This window comes from Schistocerca serialis, chromosome 3 (assembly GCF_023864345.2).
Source record: "Schistocerca serialis cubense isolate TAMUIC-IGC-003099 chromosome 3, iqSchSeri2.2, whole genome shotgun sequence".
Taxonomy (NCBI): domain Eukaryota; kingdom Metazoa; phylum Arthropoda; class Insecta; order Orthoptera; family Acrididae; genus Schistocerca; species Schistocerca serialis.
In genome coordinates, this window is record NC_064640.1 from 778,103,504 (window position 1) to 778,115,622 (window position 12,119).

At 40.4% G+C, this 12,119-nt stretch overlaps 1 protein-coding gene across 1 annotated transcript in view; it reads right to left on the minus strand.

The window, feature by feature from the left end:
* LOC126471223 (uncharacterized) overlaps nt 1-5,354 on the minus strand; it is a 105,279-nt gene extending 99,925 nt beyond the window's left edge. The window contains exon 1 of the mRNA XM_050099346.1: nt 5,339-5,354. Coding sequence (XP_049955303.1) covers nt 5,339-5,354 — 16 coding nt within the window. The remainder of the gene's footprint in view (nt 1-5,338) is intronic.
* Between the last annotated feature and the right edge of the window lie 6,765 nt (nt 5,355-12,119).

The following is a 12,119-nucleotide window of genomic DNA, read 5'->3' on the forward strand; positions in this document are numbered from 1 at the left end:
GCTGCATCTGCGTAGAGTCCATGGTTACTAGGCATAAGAAGATTTCTCCGATTGTAAAGAAAGCCTACTAACATTATTTTGGAATAGAATCTAGGGATCAAGGGAAGTACTGGCAAGGCAACATTTAATAAAGGTTTCCTGTTGCAGTACGTCAAACATCTTTGACTAACCAACTTTGTCAAGTGAATCTGAATGTCTAAAACAGAAATTAGCAAAACTACCTGCTAAGTAACTTCTACAACCTCTAGAAGCCTATAGTAGAAATTGAGAGACACCCTTATATCTGTAATAGCATCAATATGTTAGTTAAAAATGGCTTCTATACATCTTCAGGGTAGTAATGTAAATGAGTATTGTAAACCGTTTTTCTCTTTCATGATCGTGGCTGCAATAACCTAATAAATGTATATACACCTCAGAAGGTTTGCATTTCCCTGTTGTGACAAGTATTATTACCTTTGAAATAGAAAAATTCTTCCGTGACGACCATTTTACCTGGGAATTGTGGGTGGTATATTAGCTTATTTCTTCTTTTTTCGGAAATACGTATTGTATGCTCTTAGTTTGACATCCTCCATCTCCTCCCTATGGAGATACGAGACGAAAAGTACATCTGATCTTATGAAACACCTCAATTATTATTATTACGAACTTGTACAACGTCTCTGAATATGGCACTGGTGACAACTGTTTTTTATATCTCCACATTGTTATCTCCACTCCACGAAAGTACACTGAGCTTTACGGTCAGTTTTGAAGGGGAAGCATCTCATGCATACTACAAAAATAAATGCTCATGTTGTAACACTTATACTAACATTCTTAAATGAGTAACATATACTTCACCCACGTAACACATTACAAGACATCTGCTTGTAAACTGTCACCCAAAAGGAGTGTGCCGACGACCTAGCCCATCTTTGTAATTACTGTATAATACTAATCGTAATACTAAAACTAACACTAATGTTCAAGGGCTTCAGTAATTACTGAATGAGGGCCACTAATGAATGTTCTAAGGCAGAGAAATAATTACAATGATGTCCTGCACAACAGCTTTGTAACTACACTGAATTTGTTCGATTGGAGCCAGCCGTGGTGGTCTTGCGGTTCTAGGCGCTGCAGTCCGGAACGGCGGGACTGCTACGGTCGCAGGTTCGAATCCTGCCTCGGGCATGGATGTGTGTGATGTCTTTAGGTTAGTTAGGTTTAAGTAGTTCTAAGTTCTAGGGGACTGATGACCTACGATGTTAAGTCCCATAGTGCTCAGAGCCATTTGAACCATTTGTGCGATTGGAAATAGTTTTGAGAGGTATTTTTAATGAGCGTTGATTACCTAGTCGCTATGGAATAATTACAAAATTGAGGGAAAACAGAACGAAAACGTCTCCTTATGGAAGAGAAATACGTAAACGCCTGCTCTGTAACAGCGGAACGCGAGTCATGCTTTCCTCAGAGTCACTGCTAAGCGATAAAGATTGCTGCCCGCGTCCTGCCCAACGACCACTACTTTTGTGACATTGAGTTGTTAATATATCATGCATCTGACTATTGATTTTATCGGAAATTTGTGTGAAATTGCCACGCAGTATCCATAGTAGTTACTGCAATCTTTAAATTACCTACTGTCTGGAGTTAGCCAAGCGAGCAAAAAGGGCCCAAGATTTTGATGCATCATCAAAAATATTTTATTTTGCTGTAACCGAGAGAGCGTTCGACTGTACTATGACATGTAGAAATTTGTGTGATTTGTACCATAACAACAACAACATAGGATATGGTCCTAATTCTCATGCCTTTCGTAAGAGATTTCACAGGAGTTAGATGTGTCCAATTCCATCATTATGTACGTTGTTGTGACATGAAAACTTAGTGTGCTGCACGAACCAGTCACTATAAATCCTTGTCCCCCATGAGAGACAAAGTATTGCTTACGTACAGAGGTTGTTGGCAAAAACTCCATACAGCGGGAATAGGACTCGCTACGATTCTACTTCTTCCGTCCAGAAGCCATTAGTAGCAAGATAAAACACGCGTTGTGGATTAGAGACCTACGCACATGCTGGCGTTGTAGTAACAAGTACTGTGAAGACATCGAACCTCAATGTAGCTCCTCCTGTGCTTCAGTTTTACAACTTAATGCTGCTGTTTGTGGTGGATGCAGACTAGTGTTGTTGTTGCAGTAGACAGTTTTATACCAGGTGACATAACGGCAACCAACTACACTATGGGATGTTCTGTATTAAGTACGTGTACTTTATTTCTGAATTTAATGGCTGTTCACATGTTTCATTAACAATAACAATGCACGTAGACCTGTTACCCTCTGCTTGGTTAAGGTTTCATTTTGTTATTTAAATTCAAATCTATGTTCTCGTTAATATTACAGTTTTCTTTCTAGTAGTCGAGAATAAGTAGAAAACTAAGACGAAAATTTTGAAGTGATCTAGTAAGAAACTGTGCTATAGATTATGAAGAGCTAACAAATGTTGATCGTGGATGTGGTATGTTGAGAGTAGAGCATGATTTCTGTTTACTGTTTAGAAATTTTGTTATAGCTTTCAAAATGAGAACTAGCGACGGTTGTCACTGGTACGTAAACTGATTTCCTCTCCTCAATGTCTACGATGCCTTCTCATCAACGTAGATTATTTCTCTACAATGGGAGCTCTTTACGAAGCTTGTATAAACGGTATTGTCTGCTGCAGAAGTTACTCCTTAAGACAGGAGATCGCGAGAATTCAGTTCGGAACCCAATGTAACTGAAAACGATTAACCGGAAGAAACTGGGAGAGGTTTCAGAAATTCAAAGTCAAAAATCCAGGAAGTGACAACAGTCAGTTGGTTTTACTAGTTTATATCCAAATATTAAGGTGGATACGCTAGCTTGCTGCCATCTAGTGATGACACTCGGTTGCCCAACATAATGTTGTTGTCAAACATTCGACTGAACACCGCACTAGATTTTGCTTCTGGCGAGTTGCTTCCTTCGTGAGAAGCATTGTAAAGGTATTCCCTTTTCCCATACTGCGTGCGAATGTGTAACTATGTAAGGTAGCCCAGAACATCTTTTCACAACCGCACAATTCGACCTTTTTTATTCGGAAATTGTCTATACGCTGACGGCACTATATTTAGGGCTACAACATGTCTGGTGCAGTACTGTTAAGCTCACAGATTGCCTTAGCTCGAATCACTTATTTCGTAGCTATTGACGTAGGACATTTTTTAAATAGGCACGTGCAGCTGCGAGCGTGCTACGTAGTGACATAAATTGCATTGAATTGTAACGACTTCAAAACGAGTGAGGCCTAAGGCGTATGTTGATGGCAGTATGTTACGCAACAGCCTGTGGCAGACAGAAGTGAATTTTAAATATCCGGGGGCAGTAAACAATCTGTAAATACCATCAGTACAAAATTTTCGCTGAGCAATATTACAATGCCAACAGTGTACATTTACTTTCTAGTAGGAGTTCTGTGCTTTTTTCCAATTTCAGAAGGAAGAAAAGGAATGTCTTACGTCCCGCCGACTATGAGGTGATTAGACACCGTGTACAAGCTCTGAGTGGGGAAGGAACCATTTCGGCATTCGCTGTATGCGATTTAGGGAAAGCAGGGAAACCTAAATTTGGATGACCGTACTGCGATTTAAGTCACGAACACCCGTACTCTAAGTACAGTGTCCGACCACTGCCTCACATGGCTTCAGACAGTCGAGCTATTTTAACTGGCTTCGGCTTCGCAACTACATGGACGGTAACACTCCCCTCCATTCCCCCTCCTCACAGATGCACCAGTAATAAAAGTAGAAATAACATTGATTAGGTTCCAACAGCTACCGAGGACGTTCGAAACACAGTAACACAGGTAAGGCATATTTAAACTCTCGACGGTGCCTGAGGCGGCACTGCGTTCCGCGGTTGGGGATGCAACGACACTACAGAAACAAATGAACGTAGATTTTGGACTCCTCTGAAATATCTAATACTAAAAAAACCGTATGCTTCTATATAACCGCAATCTGACAAGAGCTAAGTTTTCAATTTTTCAACTAAGTCTCCGACCGGGTGCTGAACGATATCAAAGAAAAATAATTATTTGAACCTTTCTTCTGAAGTGGGTCACATCGCTTCGTTTACTGCAGGTACTATTTAGACAACTCTCTCCTTCCTGAAGTATTATGATACACAGATGTACATTTTCACTTTGGTTAGTATAAATTACGTACTGGATTCCCTTGCACTTTTCATAATTTATGTATCAATATATGTACATAGTTTGTACCAAAATACTCAATTCTGACGTTGCCTTGCAATATTAGTTTTTATGATGAAAATTGCATTAAATACGGCAAAGTTTAAATAATGCGCAAACGTAAACATTAGGTTACTTTACAGTTCAGTCTGTTACCACAATCTTTATTTGCCATTCAAATCCGTTCACTTTGCCGACTAAGCCAAAGACCTTTGGTTAATCTGAATGTTGTGATAAATATGCTTCAATATTTATCGTTTATCATTTCATAGTATCACATTACAGAAACTGTTTCAAGCGTCTGAACTGCTTTACCATACTTGTCTTTAATATACAATGAAGTCTGAAAGACTCATTGGCTTACAGTGCAGGCAGGAAATGCCGCTTACATACGTCAGACCACACGAGTCATTAACTTCCACTACCTACTATCTGAACCATATCTGCATTGAACTGATCAAGTATTAACATAGTAAAACATGCAATCATCAGATAAAAGTAAACTTTGTACCTATGCTATAGGTTAGGAAAAAATTCTTTAAATACGCCATTAACTACCTCTACGTAAATTAAGTGTGAATATTTTTCTTGAATTTCAGCCCCAGTTGCTCAAAATTTCACCGTGACCGGTTTCGGCTGTTAGGCTGTTCACAGTGGTGACAAATTAACAACAAAAAGCTTTCCTGTCACATTGAGTGCACGCCAACTGATTAAGGGGCTTCCGTTGTTCAGCTGTAAGCATATAACACGAACTACGAGCCTAAACCGTCCGCGGAGAAATTCTTGTGCAGCTCGTGCTGCAATTCAATAAAAATATTCCTTACAGTAACGCACACCCTGTGTCCGAAGAAAAATATTGGACAAAATAACTCGTTAATAGTTACACAGTCCATAAACTGTAATAATACTTCAGAGTTCACTTAATATTTCGGGGTATACGCTAAAAATGTCACCAATTTCCACTAAAAGTTGTACTACGAGTAGAAACACTGAATATGATGATCATACCAAATTTCACTCTGCGACGCTCTGAATACAGTGTAACGTTTGTGTATGAGCTCCCTGGCGGCAGAACGACTTACCTGCGGGTAGTCCCATCGCGGAGTGCGACGGCGCCGCGGCGCTCGCCAGCTTATAGCATCAGCGGGCATTCACCCTGCCCCGGTAGCTTTTCCGCTTCGTGCAACGGTCCATCAAGGCCGTGGCACGGCCTGCCCTCAGTTGACCGCCAGAGACCATGGCCCGCTCTCGGCCACGGCCACGCCGCATCCCCAGCTAACGCGAGTACCTCCTAGCGTCAAATAACAACCGCTGTTCTGCTGCACACTGACTCACAAATGTTTTAGTTTATGCCTATAATCTGAAACCACTGTGAAGTGAGTGGTGGAGGGTACTTCTGTTGTACTACGTGTGTTGCTTCTATGACCTTGGATATGAGAGACTTAGGCTGTGAATTATTTTGCTACGGATCGTAAAGGCAACTGTCACACTAATTTTACTCTGGGCAGTACGCCTTGTTTACTTTATCTACGGTCGACTTCGAAGCCATTTACGGCTTCATCGTGAGAACTTAGACACAACTGTCGAAATGGAATAAACCCGCTAGTATATCTTGTTGATGTACTATAAACCCTCTAATGTGGCGTTTATACAATTTTACATGAATGTTTCCGCTTTTCTCAGTGCAGCAGATTATTTCGACACTCAGTGTTTTAATGACTTCCTGACGACAGAGAAGTTGAAAGCTTGAGTGTGCACACAAATCTGACGTAGCGAGAAAACCGAGAAATATTTATGCTGACAACTACGGTCGGCCGGTGTGGCCGAGCGTTTCTAGGCGCTTCAGTCTGGGACCGCGCAACCGCTACGGTCGCAGGCTCGAATCCTGCCTCGGGCATGGATGTGTGTGTGTGATACCGTTAGGTTAGTTAGGTTTAAGTAGTTCTAAGTTCTAGGGGACTGATGACCTCAGATGTTAAGTCCCATAGTGCTCAGAGCCATTTGAACCATTTTTTTGACAACTACATTGGCGCTGCAAAATGCTACACTTGAGGGAGTATACCATTTAGATGACTGTGCCTAAGCGCATGAGGTTAAAGCCGTACAAGGCTTCGAAAGTGATGGATAAATAACTTGCTCTAAGATATTTTATAATCAGGATATGAATAAGAGCTCATAATTGAAGAATGGTGCAGTTGTTAACGGGGTTGGTATATTACTAGGTCAAAAGTTTGAGCGGAGCGGAAGCAAGACTTTGTCGAAATTACACAGTGAATTTTTGTCGGAATTTTTATAGCAAAACGAAGAATGGCAAATGAACAAATGGGGTATCAAATCATAACATAAATTAAAGCTCTGTTTTTCTTAATCTATATAGTCTTACCCCTAAAACACTAAAGGGGAGAAAATGTTATATTGTTACTAAATCATCGCAAATTTTGCTGCTCCATATTTTATTCAAAGGAAGTCGTTACTTATATTTCATGCACTAATTAAACATAATTATAAGGTCTCCAGTGTTATGTTATGTACAGAATATATACATAAATCCTGTTTTACACCTTATACTGACAATAACAGATTGGTGGAAACCGCGAATTGGTACCAACCTCACTCGTTAATTAATCTTTTTTCCATACATAAAATTCTCGTGTCACAGTGTTAGTTGCCATACTCCTCCTAAACGGCTCGATCGATTCTGATGAAATTTTACATGTATATTCGGTAGGTCTCAGAATCGGTCGTAATCTATTTTTCATACCCCTAAGCGATGAGGGTGGTCCACCCTAAAAAAGTTTTCTTATTTTTTAGAGAGAACTTTTTATTTTTATTTTTTAATGATGTGGCATTAAAAAATACACACATCCCTAACCTTCTAACACCAATCCTCATTTTCTAATAGCGATTTTAGTAATTTCATAATTTTCAACCCCGGTCGATAACTGAAAATTATCACTTCATCAGCCGGCCGGAGTGGCCGAGCGGTTAAAGGCGCTACAGTCCGGAAACGCACGACCGCTACGGTCGCAGGTTCGAATCCTGCCTCGGGCATGGATGTGTGTGATGTCCTTAGGTTAGTTAGGTTTAAGTAGTTCTAAGTTCTAGGGGACTTATGACCACCGCAGTTGAGTCCCATAGTGCTCAGAGCCATTTGAACCATCACTTCATCAGTTATCCCCGCCAGGTGTCTACCGGTGATAGTCTTCCACTATTTGATAGATAGGCAATTGAAGAAAACGTATCAAAAGCAACGACTCGAATATCCCTCTTTGAATCGACGTAACTAGACCGAGAAGTTTAACTAGGTAGCACGCGTCATTCGCCAAACCGACATTTAGGCCTAGCGCACACTCATCGATTTCTATGGTACGGAAATATATCGTACGATCATATTCTTGTAGTGGAAGAAAGAAGTTTCTATGCTGTCCTTTGTTCCTCTAAAAGAATTTAATCGTACAATATTCTTATGTACGATAGAATTCGATGCGAGTGCGCTTGGCCTTACTCATAATGCTGGCGAACACGTTTCGACACGAAATTGCCGCTATGTTTGTATGATCATGGACGAGCCGGCTGCAATTGTTAAATCCGCACGTTCTACCGTAGAAACTCTAGAAATAATAGTGGCCGATCTACAATCAAAGAATAAATACATTATCACTACACTGTTATTCAATTTGTTCTATTAATGTGTGTTTTGTACAGTGAACAATGCCAAGAAGAGGCAAAGGGGCTTCTTTGGTCGTCAAACACGTAAAGCTGCAGGCATGCGAAATACAAGAGCCCAAAGGACAGAAGAACATATCCAGCAAGGTAATACTAATGCGCGTGTGAGCATGGCGCAATTCCGTCAAGCAGAATCAGAAGATGCACGAGTTGAACGGAATGAACAAAGAAGATTAGAACAAAGACAAACACACCGTTTCATAGTTAACCGACACAGAGCAAATGAACAACAACGCCAACATGTACATCGATCATTTACATCTGATTCATTACTGCGTCTGGCATTCGAGTATGAGCCCGATATTTAAAAAAAAAAAAAGGTTCATATGGCTCTGAGCACTATGGGACTTAACTACTGAGGTCATCAGTCCCCTAGAACTTAGTACTAATTAAACCTAACTAACCTAAGGACATCACATACATCCATGCCCGAGGCAGGATTCGAACCTGCGACCGTAGCGGTCGTGCGGTTCCAGACTGAAGCGCCTAGAATCGCTCGGCCACCCCGGCCGGCCAGATATTCAATATCATGCTCCTAAAAAAGTGGTAATTGGTGCTATGGACAAGGAATGCCTGCACTGTAATGCTCTTAAAATTAAAAATGAGCCAGCCGGGATGTGTTGCGTGTCAGGAAATTGATACACCATCTGAACCACTGAACGGTTTACTTATCGGTACGGAAACACATTCTGACCTGTTCCTGAAGTCAGTTCGAACATTCAATTCATGTTTCCAAATGACATCGTTCGGAGCAACAGAAATAGTTAAGAATAATGCTGTAAATGGTCAACATTTCCATTCAACATTCAAAATCAAAGGCCACATTTATCACAAAGTAGTCTCATTGCTGCCAATGACAAAGGTACCACAAACATTTTTTAAAATCTACTTTACGGACGGTGAGGATGCACGCGTGGAAGCACGTTGTGGCTACAATAACTTCAATTCACTTTTTGCCAGACCCATCGTCGGTGAGCTGGACGCTCTATTGAATGAGCACAATGAACTGTTGAAAACATTCAAATCACACATGCAAAAATTACAAAGCGATAATCACGCTATTGTCATCAGTTCTGATAAACACCTGCTGGAGAGCACATTCGTAGATTCAATGCACCTGTTGCTGACGACGTTGCTGGAATCATGGTTGACGATCGTACAGCTACACGAGAAATCGTGATTCGTAGAAGAAATAATAATCTCCAGTTCATTGCTGATACACACTGTTCATATGACGCTCTCCAATATCCTCTAATGTTCTGGAAGGGACAAGACGAATATTGCATTAATATTAAACACCGAGATCCCGCAACAGGTACTTTATTTATTATAAACTTGATAATTACTCATTTAACAAAAAGCTGCAAAAAAAAAAATGGTTCAAATGGCTCTGAGCACTATGGCACTTAACATCTATGGTCATCAGTCCCCTAGAACTTAGAACTACTTAAACCTAACTAACCTGAGGACATCACAAAACACCCAGTCATCACGAGGCAGAGAAAATGCCTGACCCCGCCAGGAATCGAACCCGGGAACCAGGGCGCGGGAAGCGAGAACGCTACCGCACGGCCACGAGCTGTGGACGAAAAAAAAGCTGCATTTATTACTCTTAATTTATTATTGAACTTAACTAATGTAAATTAATATCCATTAATATATATTGCAGGAGCCGAAACAAATAAGAATGTTAATTCGAAGGATTATTATGCGTATCGGTTGATGATCGGACGCGGTCAGGACAACGTCATTCTACGATGTCGTGAGCTCTGTCAGCAATTCATGGTCGACATGTACGTGAAGATAGAGAGCGAACGACTACGATACTTTCGATTTAATCAACAAAAGCTGCGTGCGGAAGAATACATTCACTTGCGAGACGCTATTGTCAACAACGCCGACGCAGCCGAAATCGATAACTCTGTCATTCTACCATCATCGTACACAGGCAGTCCACATCATATTCAAGAATATATACAGGATGCTCTGACTTCCGTGCGCGAATATGGACGACCGTGTTTATTTATCACGTTTACATGCTATCCAAAATGGCCGGAAATTACATCTTTGCTATTGCCTGGCCAAAATGCAATACATCGTCATGACATTACAGCACACGTGTTCAGACAAAAATTAAAGTCTTTAATAAGTTTTATTACAAAATTACATGTATTGGGTCCCACACGTTGCTGAATGCACGTTTGAATGCAAAAGCGGGGATTACCTCATGCACACATTTTTGTTTCGTTAATCGACAAAATCCGTCCTGAAGGAATCGATAGTATAATTTCTGCGGAAATACCAGAGCCGTCCACTAATCCATTGCTGTTTGATATTGTTAAAAAAAATGGATGCACCGCAAGAAAGGCACACCGATTGATGCATGCCCCAGTTTGTTCAAATCAAACACCTTGGGGCGAGTATTTACAGTGAATTCAAGGCAGACTGAGTGTTTTTATCTTCGACTGTTGTTGGTTAATGTTACCGGTCCATTGTCATTTCAAGATATACGTAAAGTGAATGGACAACAGTAACCAACATATAAAGATGCATGCCTTGCACTGGGCTTGCTGGAAGACGACAACCAGTGGGAATGTATGCTTGATGAAGCAGCATTGAACTGTATAGCAAAACAAATTCGTCTACTATTCGCTATAGTGTTGACTACATGTTTCCCGGCTCGAGCAGAGACATTGTGGGATAATCACAAAGATTCAATGAACGAGGATATATTGCATCAACATAGTACACGGTGCAACCATCTAACGATAGCATTCACCGACGCTATGTACAATGAGACATTGATTGCTATTGAGGATCTTTGCATTGTCATTGCCAACTTAGAACTCAGTCATTTCGGTATGCATTCGCCAAATCGAAGTGCATCTGATTTAATGAACACTGAAATGAATTGTGAACTGCAATACAATACTATAGGAATGGCAGCGATTGTTACTCGCAATGTCCCACTGATGAATGAGGAACAAAGAATTATTTACGACCACATTATGCTGCAGTTTCAGCGGGACAAGGTGGATTCTTTTTATTTTTTAGATGCACCAGGTAGAACTGGCAAAACATTCCTTATTTCGCTAATTCTCGCCGAAATACTATCAAATAATGGCATCGCATTGGCCGTTGCATCATCTGGCATTGCGGCAACTTTATTGGATGGAGGCAGAACAGCTCATTCAGTATTTAAGTTGCCATTAAATATTCAAAATACGACAGACGCAGTGTTCAAAATAAAAAAAACAATCGTCCATGGCCACAGTGCTGAAACAGTGTAAAATTATTATCTGGGATGAATGCACTATGGAACTTTAACATTCGTTGGCGTTGAACAGGACATTGAAAGATATAAAAAACAACGACAAACTACTTGGCGGCACTCTGTTACTCCTTTCACGTGATTTAAGAAAACACTTCCCGTTATTCCACGTTAAACGTACGCTGATGAGATCAACGCTTGCTTAAAATTATCGCCACTGTGGCGTAATGTTGAAAAAGTACAACTGAAAGTAAAAATGCGCTTTCAAATGCTTCAAGATCCATCTGCCGAAACATTCTCAAAACAACTGTTAGATATCAGCGATGGAAAAGTTACTATAGATGAAACTGGATGCATAAAATTACCGACCGATTTCCGCACGATCATTAATTCGCAAGATACTCTCATTGACCAGATATTTCCCGATATACACACACAATACACTAATCATGAGAGGCTGACAGAAAGAGCAATTTTAGCAGCAAAAAATTGGATCTCAAGATACAACAGTTGTTGCTAGGGGACGTGGTGTCATAAAAATCTATTGATACTGTTTGCGATGCCACCGAAGCTGTGAATTATCCAACAGAGTTTTTGAACTCATTAGATTTACCAGGCATGTCACCGCATAATTTACAACTGAAGGTTAGATCTCTCGTTATTTTGCTTTGTAATTTGAATCCACCACGGCTGTGTAACGGCACGCGATTAGTCATTAAAAAATTAATGATAAACGTTGTCGAAGCCACCATTTTAAATGGCAAATTCCAAGGTGAAAGTATATTACTACCACGAATCCCTATTATACACACATATATGCAATTCAGTTTAAAATGTTTCAATTTCCAATTAGATTGATATTTGCA